Source organism: Lytechinus pictus, chromosome 11 (genome assembly GCF_037042905.1).
Source record: "Lytechinus pictus isolate F3 Inbred chromosome 11, Lp3.0, whole genome shotgun sequence".
Classification (NCBI taxonomy): Eukaryota; Metazoa; Echinodermata; class Echinoidea; order Temnopleuroida; family Toxopneustidae; genus Lytechinus; species Lytechinus pictus.
This window is the reverse complement of record NC_087255.1, coordinates 7,549,386-7,563,553: the sequence shown is the minus strand read 5'-3', so window position 1 is coordinate 7,563,553 and position 14,168 is coordinate 7,549,386. Positions and strand designations below refer to the sequence as shown.

Genomic DNA, 14,168 nt, shown 5'->3' with positions numbered 1-14,168 from the left:
AAACACAGGGAGAGTACATTCAGCTTGCATCAGTGGTATCAACCCTGGCACAGACAGTGTAACGGTGGAATGGTTTGAGAGAGGAGATACAAAAGGAAAAGAGGTGTGATTCAGTTTGATTTTATTTCACTCTTAAAATTTAATTTATTTTAGAGCCCCTCCTAGCACCAGTACAAAGCAAACAGTACCTAGCAGCTCATCAACCTTGTGACAGACACACTGAGAGTATACTGAGGAGATCATTTGAGTGTGGAAATGACCCTCAACGAACAACAACAACAATCTCCCCCATGATGTTGATTTTCTTTAAATATACCATACATGTAGGTATTAAAAGAACTCATGAATGCAGACTTAAGTAACTTTGGAAGCGCAGAAAATTATCTCATTCAGTTGGTTCTTCATTCACTGTGTGAGTATAAGAGTCAGGACGGACTTCTTTGGGAATTGAAATTTAATTTGCACTGCATTATTTACATACGCGTACCCCTGTATGAACAAAATCTACTGGTATGTAATGAATTTATAATTATTGATGCATTTATAATAGAAGGGAAAATGTTTTTTGAAAACATTTGTAATTCAGGATCAATATCAAATTCATATACAGTATAAAGATGCAATGTGTTCTTTTGGAATATTTCACTGAATACATATATGTTTTTGATACTCCCTCATGAACTCTTGGTGTGTATGTGCTATTCTCTTCCACACAGATTGAAATCTCCGCCATCTTTGCCCTGAATCCTAACCTAGCAGCACCGGCGGAGCCCCCTCCCCCGGCAGCAGCCCCACCGGTCCAGTCACACATCCCAGCACCCAAGAGTAGAATCAGTAGTGCAAAGGCTGCTCATCCAGAATCCAACAGACCTTCAGCTAAACCGACCCCAAGAGAAACAAGAGGTATGTCGTCATCGCCCCATCAAAGTTTTTGTTTTTGTTTTGAGTTTGATGTGATTGTTACATTTACTTGCCTTTGTATTTGTTTCCTACCCCATATGATACCCCCATCCTCTAATTGGCAAAACTTTTTGGGGAAGCTCATTGGAATTTGTGTGTTTCATTTCCCATAAAGATTTTTCCTTTATGCTACTGTGCTTTGCAATGAGAAAATTTGTGAAAATCAAATCAGCAAAATCAATAAAATCTTTTAATTCCTTGCGCGATGACCCATAAGCCCCCTGTACATGCATTATTTCAGCAAAGAACCAATACATGTACATTGTAGGTGGTATTTTATCGTGGCTACTATTAAACAAAGAACCTGAACCTGGGCATTGTTCATGAGGAGGGGGTATTGTTCGTTTGATCCCCCTCCCCCTTCATGGCCATCCCTTTCAATTGACTCCCTGGGTATGTGTACATGTACATATAAGTATTGATTTTTGTCTTGTAAAGAACGCAATAAAGTACCCACTTTATCAAGTTTTTAAAAAGTTAAGGTGTCCATCAAGACGCTTCCTTTATTGGATCCCAAATGAGATTACAGTACATTCGAGTACATGTCTGCCAATAAACTGTTCTCCATGGATGTCTGTAAATTGGAAACTAGAAAGTACAAATACAGAAAATCCATGGTCATTCTGGGGCAAATGGGCATCGTATGGGAAATAAAGGGTTGTTCATAAATGCAGACGAAACGTGTCTCCGGATGTGCAATGGTGGAATGAAACACACTTGATTGCAACAATATTTGCTGTGAACTATTACATATCCATAGAAACATGTACAGTACATTTATGTCCTAATTGTGTGAAGTGCTATTTCATTTTACATGTAGATTGCTTTACAAATAATCTCCACTTCCAAACTTTGACGATACATGACCATAGCCTACCATAAACTTTTGTACACCCATATAATTTACATGTACTTGTAGTTCACGTAGAGACACATTGAGCATATGTCCAAACTACAAGAAAGCCAAATTCCATTTTAAACCTTGGACTTCTAGTATTCCTGGAAATACAGTGACTCAAAAATGTTAAGGTCATATATACACTGTCAACAGATATAGATAGATCAATCTTTAGATCATACTGTTTAAACTACATGGACTTCACAAGAAATCTTACTTCTGCATTACAGACCTTGACCCCTTCTCTCATCTTTGCCATTCTACAGTATGTGTTTTGCATTTTTGTTCTTTTCCTATTGTAAATGATTATTTTATTTAAAATACAATTTTACTACTGTGCATGCATGCTATTTGTTGAAATTTTAACTGTCCATTTATTATTTCATTAGGTTTACCATTTTTTTTTGTGTTTAATGTATCGGCCTACATATTTTATTCTGATATTCCAAAAGATTCAAAGTACAACACTCGACAGTATGAGCCCATACATTCAACCATTATAAGACGCGACTGTAATAGCAATTTGACCAGAGTTGGCTGTAATTGCTTTATTACTCTCACATTACTAGTAGTTGCATAGTTGAAATATCTGACAAACCTTGAATTCGATGACCTTTCCTTTATAATAATGTTCAGCACATTTCATGCAAGCCCAGGCTGAGCTTGTAGTTATGTTTAAGGATACTCATCTTTCTCTATAAACTTATTAGAAGTTGTGTATAATTAATTGGTCCTTACATGTATATCATGAAAAAATCACTCTCATTTGCTGACAAAAATCGCAAAATACACCATGCTTTTTAATATACTATTTTATAGTCTTTTATGTATAAAGTAGGATTGTGTTGTACAATTACATATATGTTAAAATTTTATGTTGTATTAATAAATACATGATTATTATGCATTCAAGCAATTCAAATGAAATTTACAGCTGGCTGTTCTAGACGGTTTAATTTTAGTTTGCAATTGCATGAACTTTGATTTGAACTGCATGCACAAGGAATTTCATTGTAACTTCATTTCATATGATTTATATTTTGTACGGTACATTCATATTTTGAATAACGTGCTATTTTCCTTTTCAGGTGGTGCTTTTCTAATGATGTTTTAAATCAAATAAATACCATCAAGTACTTACTTGTGTATATTTTCATAATGGATTAGTGCCATATTTTTATTTGTTTAATATAATTTTTTTTTTTGCTCAGTTTGCTGTTTTCAATCATGGATTATCTGGAGTTTGAATTTAATATAATTAATTTTACATTATCTCTGACAGTATGGCGTAGTTAAAGGAGAATGAAACTCTTGGAGCAAGTTAGCTTTTGTGAAAGCAGAAAATCAAAAAATAAGATCAACAAAAGTTTGAGTAAAATAGGACTAGCAATAAAAGAGTTATGAGCATTTGAATGTCGAGATCACTAATGCTATGGAGATCCTCCCATTGGCAATGCGACCAAGATCTGTGATGTCACACACGTACAACTCTCCCATTTGGACACTGAAAATATACCTCAAAACATTTCTTTTTGCTCATTCTAATCATATGACAAACGATTCATCAATGATATAATGTTGTGAAACCTCTGTACTTGTCATCTCATAAAGAGAACACCTCACCTTGTGATAGACTCTATAAAAGTGAGAATATAAGTGAAATAAGTACTAAAGTAATGAGGGAGTTGTACGTGTGTGATATCACAGATCTTGGTCGCATTGCCGATGGGAGGATCTACATGGCACTAGTGATCTCAATATTCAAATGCTCATAACTTTCTTATTATTCATTCAATCTTCCTCAAACTTTCAACAATATGTTTCTTTGATTTTTCTCTTTGATATGGATTCAGCTAGTTTCAAGGGTTTCATTCTCCTTTAAATATTTTTTAAAGTTTTGTTCTAATTTATTCTTTATTCATCACTATAAATTGTAATCCCTGGGTTAAAGTTATCCCTTTATTATTTCAAATTATTTGAAGGGAGTAGTATTTATAGGACAATACGGAGATCTGGTGAGTAAAAACAAAATTCTGTATTAAATTAGGACAGCAAAGGCTTACATTTTGTACTTTAACTTCATAGCATACCTCTTTTCATGCTTACAATTTTGCAATGATGAGCTACATTTATAATGGACATTGACATACACTATTTTTTTCATTAATTTATACCTTTACTTGAATGTGTGTATGATGTTAAAATGCATTCTAGATACTATATTATGAGGATGTTAATTTAAATGGACCTAAAATAATAGATATTTGATACAAACATAAGATGGAGGTGAAGAACATTAAACGTCCATGCTTTTGAGGACTGAGTAAAGTGAAAACCATTTTTTTTTTCATTAGGCCTACATGTATATCAACACAACAGGAAATGTTAAAATGTGTTTGAGTTTTCATATCAAAAAGTTCTGAGACAATTTGTTTAGTACAATTTTAAAATGAGAAATTTCTGTTTCCATGAATGTCTGTCCCCCAAAGGATTACACATGTTAATAATGCACGTGTCAAGTGCTTCTAAATTGAATTCAGTCGGGACACATTGTCTCAAATGACAGGCCATTATTCCTATTGCGCTGTATTAAAGGAGAATGAAACCCTTGAAACCAGCTGAATCCATATCAAAGAGAAAAATCAAAGAAACATATTGTTGAAAGTTTGAGGAAGATTGAATGAATAATAAGAAAGTTATGAGCCTTTGAATATTGAGATCACTAATGCCATGTAGATCCTCCCATTGGCAATGCGACCAAGATCTGTGATGTCACACACGTACAACTCCCTCATTACTTATTTCACTTATATTCTCACTTTTATAGAGTCTATCACAAGGTGAGGTGTTCTCTTTATGAGAGGACAAGTACAGAGGTTTCACATGCAACATTATATTATTGATGAATCGTTTGTCATATGATTAGAATGAACAAAAAGAGATGTTTTGGGGGATATTTTCAGTGTCCAAAAGGGGACAGTTGTTCATCTGTGACATCATAGATCTTGGTCGCATTGCCAATGGGAGGATCTCCATAGCATTAGTGATCTCGACATTCAAATGCTCATAACTCTTCTATTGCTAGTCCTATTTTACTCAAACTTTTGTTGATCTTATTCTTTGATTTTTCTGCTTTCACAAAAGCGAACTTGCTCCAAGAGTTTCATTCTCCTTTAATGTAGAAACATGCAGTCAGAATTACAATTTGTGGACAATTTTAGCTGGTGACTGGTATAACAATTACACAGAAGTAGATATTGCAGCTACTGGGTTACATGGGATTCAGATGTTTTAGAGGAAAAATTATTAATTCTCCTTATTTTCTCTTTTCTTCTTTATTAATGATTTCATTTTATATATCTGGCATTCTTTCCTAAAGACGATGAGGGTAATTTATACTAGGTGTTCATGTGCTTCAGTCATTTCAGTGTCTTCTCTTTCATTTTAATCTATGATAGATTATTTGTTTAACAGGGATGTTTCATGGAGTAAAAGTTGAGAATAACGTGGGTTATAACTTGAAACAAAAATTCTTAAAATTGTAATGTTTTTGTTTTTACATAAAAAATGTACCTTGTGAGCTTGAAAAATATGTTGCAGATTGGTATTTCAAGAAAAAAATGTCAACTACCCAGTACTTGAATATTTTCACTGCAAAGTACATATTTGCCACAATTTTCTGAGTATAATCAGTTTAAAAAAAGAAGACCCTCTAATACAAGCTTAATACTATGTTACATGATTTTGGTTTATTTTCAATAGAAAACCACATGGTTTTCTTAATACTTTTACATAGATGCACTAATAAAGTTATTATCATTAAAAGACATTAATGAGCTTTCTGAAACACCAATTTGATAATATTCTTTGCAAAGTTCTAGCTTTTATACAGTTAAATTGCTTTCATATTCCTTCATTTTGCTTCAAATTATACAGCAACATACATGTACATGTATTTCTATGCTAAATATTATTAAAGTGTAGTGTACAGTACTTTTTCATCCTATAATGCTTTGTATTCTCTGCTGTAATTTTTCCAGGTAATTGGGTATTTGGGTTGTTGGTGGGATTTACCTGGAGTAGATTTCAGAAGTTTTTTTTATTTAGTTTGGTGCATGAGGTTGCTTTTAATTCTTATTTATCTCTTGTATTTTTTCAACATTGGTTCTTTATATTTTCCCCCAGATGTATCTTGATCTTTCAAATGTAAACTTTGGATTTTTCCCCTTTGAAAGCGTGCTTTATAGTAATATAGTCACAGTGTAGGTTTATATTTATGTACTATTTAGATTTCCAGTTTTCCTATAATGTAGGAAAACATGAGATATTGCTCTCTTTTAAGGACGTTCCACAGTTAAAGTGAAATCCATGTCATTTTCACCAAACTTTGCACATAGATACTTTAGAACCTTAATATTCGAAATATGCAAAAATTAACATAGGTCCATGTGCTTGATTTTTTGCTATAGAGCTTCAAAGTTCACCCAAATTGATGTTCTTAAGAATTGCGCATTCAAAAGAATTTGGCATTTTAAGACCGCCCAAGATTACTACAATGAGTTTAAACCTCCATTACTCATTCAAAATACATGAAAAAGTCATCAAATTTCGCAAAAGAGTTAATAATTGTATCGTTAGAATGGAGAATCTATTAATAGTGCTATTTGTTTGCAATTTTAAGTTTAACAGCACTGTCAGTTCTTAAAAATGGCGTAAAAGATAACAAAATCCCAATCTAAAAAATGTAAAATTTCAGTAACAAACTACAAACGTACAATAAATGCTGCACTTTATTCAAAATCCATGTCATTTTTACCAAAATTTGCAGAGTTGTAGAGGAAGGTATACCTAAGAGGTACAAACATTAACAAATAGGGGTTCATGTGCTTGTTTTTAAACTATCAGCATTTTTATTAGAGCAAATGTGCTTTTTAAAACACCAAAAATGGGCCGAATGCTTAGTATCTATGTGAAGAAAAAATCAAAACCACTCTACCATTTATTCAAACTCGGGGTAATATTCGTGATTCTTGGCAGCACTGCAGAGTAAAGTATTTTGAAATTGTAGAGAATATTTTTTTGAATGGTCCATGGAATAATTCAATTTTTTAGCTTCATGAAATAACGCATCGGATCTGCAGTTAAAGTGCAGAAGATGAGAAAAATCAGCTCATACCCGCAGCTAATTAATCACCTGTTCATCCATTGTGACGTCAGCGCGCAGAGTGTAAACTGTGCGCAGATCATAATGTGCACAAATATAACTGTGGAACGTCCTTAAGTATAAATTCTGATGTTAACATCCAATATTCTGATTCTGCAATACATATTTTGTAGATTTGCAGAAGTTTATGGTATTTTTTTTACCTTCAACAATGCACAGTGTATTCCATGAACTTTTGTATACTTCATCATTATACATCATGTACCTTGAAATTCGATGAAAGGTTTGCCTTTTATAAACTCATATACTGTGCACAATTGTAATACATTTAGAGCTCATTTTTTGGAAGAATTTGATAGCATTTTAACTCCCAATCCGCTACCATACAGATGAGGTAACATCAAACAAATAACATAATTCAGGGAATTTTCATGTAAAAAATTTGGGCTCAATAATTTTTTTTCTTTTATAGAAAGATTTTATTCAAAATCAAACACGGAAACAATTAATTCAATTTAAAGGGGAATCCAGCCTTGGTCATAAACTGTTGTGTTGGGAAGGAGAAAAATAAATTAAACAGAATGGTGAAAGTTTGAAAGAAATCGGACAACCAACAAGAAAGTTATAGCTGCTTTAAAATTGAGATCACTAATACTATGTAGATTTCAAATTGGCAACTGGGTAAGTAAATTATGACAAGGGGCAAGGACAACTTTCCCATAGGCTGAGTACTTTATTATCAGGGATTTGTGGTTTTCTCCTAAGTACCCATTCTCCTGGGGTAGTAATCTAAATATAACCCAGGTAGTATATTGTTTTATGTCCTCATGATAGAAAAATATAATTTGAAATAAAACTTTTTGGAAAAATGACATTTTAGCCATAATATGTATTGGAGTACATGGAAAGTAGTCCTTGCCTTACATCACTATGACATCCCATATGCGGCCAATTTGAAGTCTCCATGGGTATAGTGATTACCAATATTAACAACTTTTAAAAATTCATTACTTTCTTGTTGTTTGTCCAATATTGTTCAAACTTTCACCTATCATCTTGTTTGATTTTTCTTTTCCTTATAAAAACAAGTTTTTATTTGGGTTGGATTCCCCTTTAAAGAAAAATCAAAAAGCAAACATCTTAAAACTGCTCAATAAAATTACTACCAAAGACATGTAGAGCAGAGTAAAACTATTAAAAATCAAAATTGCCAAACTATGCATCAGAATAACATTCAAAAGAAAAAAAAAATATTATTAAAATTTCAGAAATGGCCTCATTTTAAAAATGTACTTTAATATGATCGATTTATGTTCCATTTTTCTTTCATGTCAATAGTCAGATCTTGAAATAGTTGAAGTGGATATATATATAACTGGCCAGCTCTGTATTGTTATTTATTTATTTATTTATATAATAAGCATTTGGTACCATATTGTTTCAGTCAACATGTATCGTCCATTCTGCATTCCTGTTGAAAGTCCTTCAGTTTGAAATCCACACTCATTTTTAATATCCTCTGTACTACATTTAAAGGTATTGTTTAACTTTGTGAGCAGCCGATTTAAAAAATTCTCAAACCAAGATGAAACATGTGTACAAGTGCATGTATTAGAACTAATAAACCCTGAAAACAACCATTATTGAGAATGAAAAGCTAAAACTACAAGGCAAACCCAGATTTTGTAAAAAGGCGTCTACAATAAGTGTATGGGATGAAATAAAGATGGTGTTTTCGGTCACTTTATATTTCAATTTTTGAAGCACTAAATAATTATTTTCGAACGCAATTTTTTCTGGGCTTCATTTTTGTAACATATCCCACACACAGGTGACAAGTGTGACTCTCTAGCTCAGATTTTTTAAAAGTCAAACCAATGTTAACCAATCACTTTAACTGTAGATCAGTTGTCTTCTGTTCAGTACATTATTGTATGCAAATTGTGCCTTTTATTTTTGTCTGGGTCTAGTAAATTCCTTAGTTTGAATAATCTACCTGTAGAGCTGCTCTTTGTTTCACAATGTTTCTTAGTTTTTATTTTTTTACATTTAGTCTCTATTTCATTAGATTAGATATACATGTATCTCATTATTTTATATATTTATTTATTAGATTTTTTTAAAAACAATGAACAGTTTACAAGTAGATTTTTTTATTATTATTTCAGTTTCTATTCCTTTGGATATGATTAACCCAATTAAATGTACAATATTTTGCTTGCCAGGACAGTGTGTGTGCCCAAGAACTCACTATGATTCCATAGAAAACAAGTGCCTTTTTAAATTTGGGAATTTTATTTTTAGAATGTTCATCATCATGAAAGATATACATGCAGCTCGTTAAATGTATGTTTAGACTGCCTTTGTAAAGCTACAATGTACATGTACTGTATTTGTTTAGTGTGTACATTTCTGTTGGGTCTCTGACTCTGTGTAGTATTTGTTTTGTTCTACGGATTTAGAATGATTTAGGAAATGTATTTATAGAATCCCCCAAACCATATTATACACATTTCTATTGCAGATTAGTTGAAAATATACATTTTTTTCACCCAAAATATATTTTTTCACCCAAAATATATTTTTTTCATACCCCAAAATACCACAATGTCAAGGGCTGTATACCTGACAATACACTGTGTTTTGAATGTTGAAATGATCACACAAGATGCTCTCATCTTTTACAAATGTATGATCATTCAACTCAAACTCAAATAAGGACTGATATAGATTTGTATAATTTTGAGAATGGAATTTTTGATCAATTGCCGTTTGAGTTTGCTATATCGGTCACAGCTGTTTACACCCTGTAAGAAGCCTCTTGGTTCTATAAAATCTACTTCTAAGTTTGTTTTTCTTAATATGCTTTTTCATCCTACCCCCAGTTAATGAAACCTCTACTCTCAAGCTATTATTTTTCATGTTTTTTTTTTGGTCAGCCTCTTCAGCGAAATCTCGACCCAGCATCAACCAAGCAGCCCATAATGGAGATATTCATGTTGCTCCTGCCGGCCCATTGGCCAAGGCTCAGAAAGAGTCGGCGCCTGCTGCATGTAAGAACTGTAAATGGGACTTTCAAAAAGTCAAAATTTTACTGTTACATGTATAATGTTTTAGAAACATTGGCTTTTATTTATGTTCATTTATTTATTATTTATTTATTTATTTATCTATTTATGTATTTATTTATTTATTAATTAATTAATTTATATATTCATTCATTCATTTTTATTTATTTATTTATTTTCTAATTCATTTATTCATTCATTTATCTATTTTATTTATTTATTAATTTTTTTGCTTCACTAAATTTTACAGCTAGGTTGTCCAGGGCCCGGTGACACAAAACTTAGCAATTGAACGTGGGGTTGATTTCTATGATTGATTGCATTCATTTTTGTGTGTGATCAATGATACAAATCAGCTCCACGATCAATCACTAAGCTTTGTTTTAAGTGGCACTGATCTGCAGAGCATTTCGTGAAAAGAATAATTATTAATGATCTTGACTTTTTGCTGTGTTAAAAGCTACTGAAACCTTACTTCTGATTAGCTCCGAGCAAAACAGTTGGTGAAAATGACTGACCTTTTTTGTGTGAAATGCTCCCAGGTCTGTGTAATTCAATATTTACTTGCATTAGGGGCCACCATGTTTTAGAATATGGTGGAAGTGGAACTAATCTAGAGAAAGTCATATCAAAGTCACACTCTTTGCAATGCAGAATTTACATCACTTGAAACTTTTCCACCTGTAGTTCAGGATGTAATCTACCACATGGGAATGTGATCCATGAAATTTACAGGAAATTGACAAGCAAATCAATTTGAAACATTCCACCTGTCAATCAACCAATGAAATTTACTTTCTAGCAGGATGTAATTGACAAGCATTCTCTGTCAGGCATCTGATGAAATGAACATGTAATTGGTAAACAAGGAGGAATGCATGTCATTATTCAGACCTGCCAACCAGTACGTTTTAGCCATATTTAGTACGTTTTTGAAACCAAAATACGGCAGTACGTTTTTTCCTTGAAAAATAGTTTTTTTTTTTTTTTACTAAATCGTAATTTATTGAGAAAAATAATCTCTATAATGTCTATTTCATAAAACTTACACAAATATGGTTATTAGATCAATGTAATTTCAGGTAACTTTTTTTTCAATCATTTTGTTAAAACCAGGGTGAAGATATATACACATGTTTTAATGTTTTTTTTTTTTCATCTGCAAGAGCAGTGCGCATTTTAGCTTGCATGCAGCTTGAGCGCCGCGATGAGCGAGTGCGCCAAGCATTTTATTATGAAATACACTTTTTTTGGGAAAAATACAGTTTTTTTTATCACAGAATACAGTTTTTCATTCCCAGAGGTTGGCAGGTCTGCATATTCATCTCACACGGTAAAAATACTGATTTTTTGTCAAAATACTGATTTTGGGGGATAAGAATACTGAAAATGCAAAATACAACTTGGCAGCTCTGATTATTTGACCCTTTATGCTTTATTTAAAAACTGAATGAATAAAATGAACTGATAAAGAGCCAAAGTTTGATCCAGAATACCTTCAATATTTCCATTGAACATATAAATTATGATTTTTTTTAAAGCAATGTTTAAGAATAGTATTTTAATACGTACCTATTAATAAGAAATGTAATCAGAAGGGTCTTTTATGAACAATAGATGAAGAATATCTATTCCTGAGATTTCTTAGAACTGTACACTTCTTCCAGGCTAAAGTCAGGGTAATAAAATCCCAAGTCCTTAGGAAGCGCTTCTAAAGGGAAGCTAAAAAAATATGTAATGTTTCTAACAAGAATGAAATACATGTATTATCCATACTTTTTTTTCCATAGAAGTGCATCATAAAAGATCAATTCCGGCATGTTGATGTGCAGCTATATTTTCAATTTATTTTCCCTTCAGCTCGACGGAGATCAAATGTCGTGAAAGAAGTGGATAGAATCAAGCAGCAGAGAGAAGAAAGAAGAGCAAAGCAAGCTATTCAGTTGGAACAGAGAGCAAAGGTAAGAAGGCAGTTTTTTTTTGCATAAAAGTAACTACCATAACATTGCTCAACAGTCAATTAAAACCAAGAATTTAATGGAAGTTTCTCAAGCATTGACTCAAGCATTTTTGAAGGGAAACCTTGATTTTTGTACCATTAAAAAAAAAAGACCTGCCACCCCAAAACCAACAAAAAGTCGACCAAAATGAATATTGAGATTTTTATTGAGCTTGATAATTCACTTTCTAAGCTTTAAAATGAAATATAATATGTTAAAATTGACCAACAATAACCATTACAAGTGCTTGATTGAATGCAGAGGAAATTCAGCAAGAGCTTAAAAAAATGAGAAAACAAGATTTGAAGTTCAGGGTTCACTCAAGCTTGAGATGTGCATACTGTGTAATCTCAGTGAAACTTCCAAGCAGTCCGAAAAAAGTAGTGTCCACGAAACTCTTGTATCTTTTCTTTTATTCAACTTTACAACTTCAAATTTTCACAGAAGAAGAATTGCTCTTTCAGATAACCTATTTTTATTATTTTGGTTTTTGGAGACTAAATAACTATTTTGGCTATTTACAGAGAAGCTTACCTTGCGACTTATTGGTGGTTTTGGGTTGGTAGGTCACATATTTAGAAGGATAAATATTGCAGTTTTTCTGAGTTTCTATGTACAATGGTTGAGATGTGGAATATTAATCATCTCTTGATTTCAGTTTAGTTGAGCCAACTCCCCCCTCGCAAAATGGTGATTACATGTATATCGTCACTATCATTAGAGATCAATCAATCTGGCTACCCATACTGCATAGTTGCTGTGTATTTTTTCCTCTCTATTCTATTTTCATTCTTTTTTTAATGTAGGATGACGATGGCACACATCCCCATTGGGAGTTTCTGAAGATGATCAGAGAGTTTCAAGCCCAACTTGACTTCAATCCTATTTCTACAACTGACAAGGTAAAAAAAAAGTTGAAAATTAAATAGGCAAATTCATCATAGATGTTCTTTATACGTATGAAACAGTCAACAAAAATTGAAACTCACTCTTTGTTGTATTCAGAACATTTTTCTTTTTTATTTTTACTATGTTTTTAGATGTCTTTGTAAATATGTTTCCCTATTGTGCTTCTTTCTTATTCAATGAATTTGCATGCATGTCTATGAAATACTCACAGCAGTATATTTACATTTATTACACCACCATCTTTTATAATGATGTCGGATAGATTGCAGTTTGATTCCCCCTACACAACCCCTAATGATTTTAATACTTGTAGATATTTAAACAATGAAAACTTATCAATGATCCACATGAATTGCCGTAGTCTTAAGAAAAATTTTGATCATATGAATTTATTTCTAAATTGCTTTAATGATAAATTTTCAGTCATAGGTTTAACTGAGACATGGCTGAAAGAGGACGAGGGTACTTATTTTAACTTGCACAATTATGCCTTTCTTGCCAAAAATCGTGTTTTTAAGCGAGGAGGTGGAGTAGGAATTTATATCAGAAATAATATCTTATTTACAAGACGAACAGATTTAGAACTCATGGATGATGTTATTGAATGTATGTGTATTGAAATTTCAAGAAATCGTTCTTCCAATAGTCTTTTGATTTATGTCATATATAGACCTCCAGATAAATCTGTTACATTATTTTTTGATAAATTAGAACTTATATTGCAAAATGCCTTGCATGAAAAGAAGGATTGTTTCTTACTTGGAGATTATAATATCAACTTGATGTACAATTCTCAACTATCAAAAACTTTTTTAGATCTATTAACATCATTTTCATTTTCTCCTCTAATTTCTAAACCTACTCGAGTTACCTCTCAGAGTGCCACACTCATAGATAATGTTTTTACTAATGTACCAGACAGTGTTTGTCGTGCTGGAATTCTTACATGTGATTTTAGTGACCATTGTGCAATATATGCAATTTCAAATCATAAAAAGTGCAATTCTTTACCTTCGTTTTATCAAAAGCGAAGTATTAATAGTGACTCAATTTCCCAATTTTGTATGGAGTTACAAAAGCAAAATTGGTCTTTTGTTTATAATTTTACTGATGTTAATGATAGATTTGATGCATTTTATACTCGCTTCAAGAAATTATATGATGAATGT

General features: G+C 32.2%; 1 protein-coding gene across 1 annotated transcript in view; it reads left to right on the top strand.

The window, feature by feature from the left end:
* LOC129271355 (kinesin-like protein KIF2A) overlaps positions 1–14,168 on the top strand; it is a 62,807-nt gene that overhangs the window by 25,421 nt on the left and 23,218 nt on the right. Inside the window, exons 2-6 of the mRNA XM_064106594.1 lie at positions 9–103; positions 717–903; positions 9,962–10,075; positions 11,951–12,051; positions 12,897–12,992. Coding sequence (XP_063962664.1) covers positions 9–103; positions 717–903; positions 9,962–10,075; positions 11,951–12,051; positions 12,897–12,992 — 593 coding nt within the window. The remainder of the gene's footprint in view (positions 1–8; positions 104–716; positions 904–9,961; positions 10,076–11,950; positions 12,052–12,896; positions 12,993–14,168) is intronic.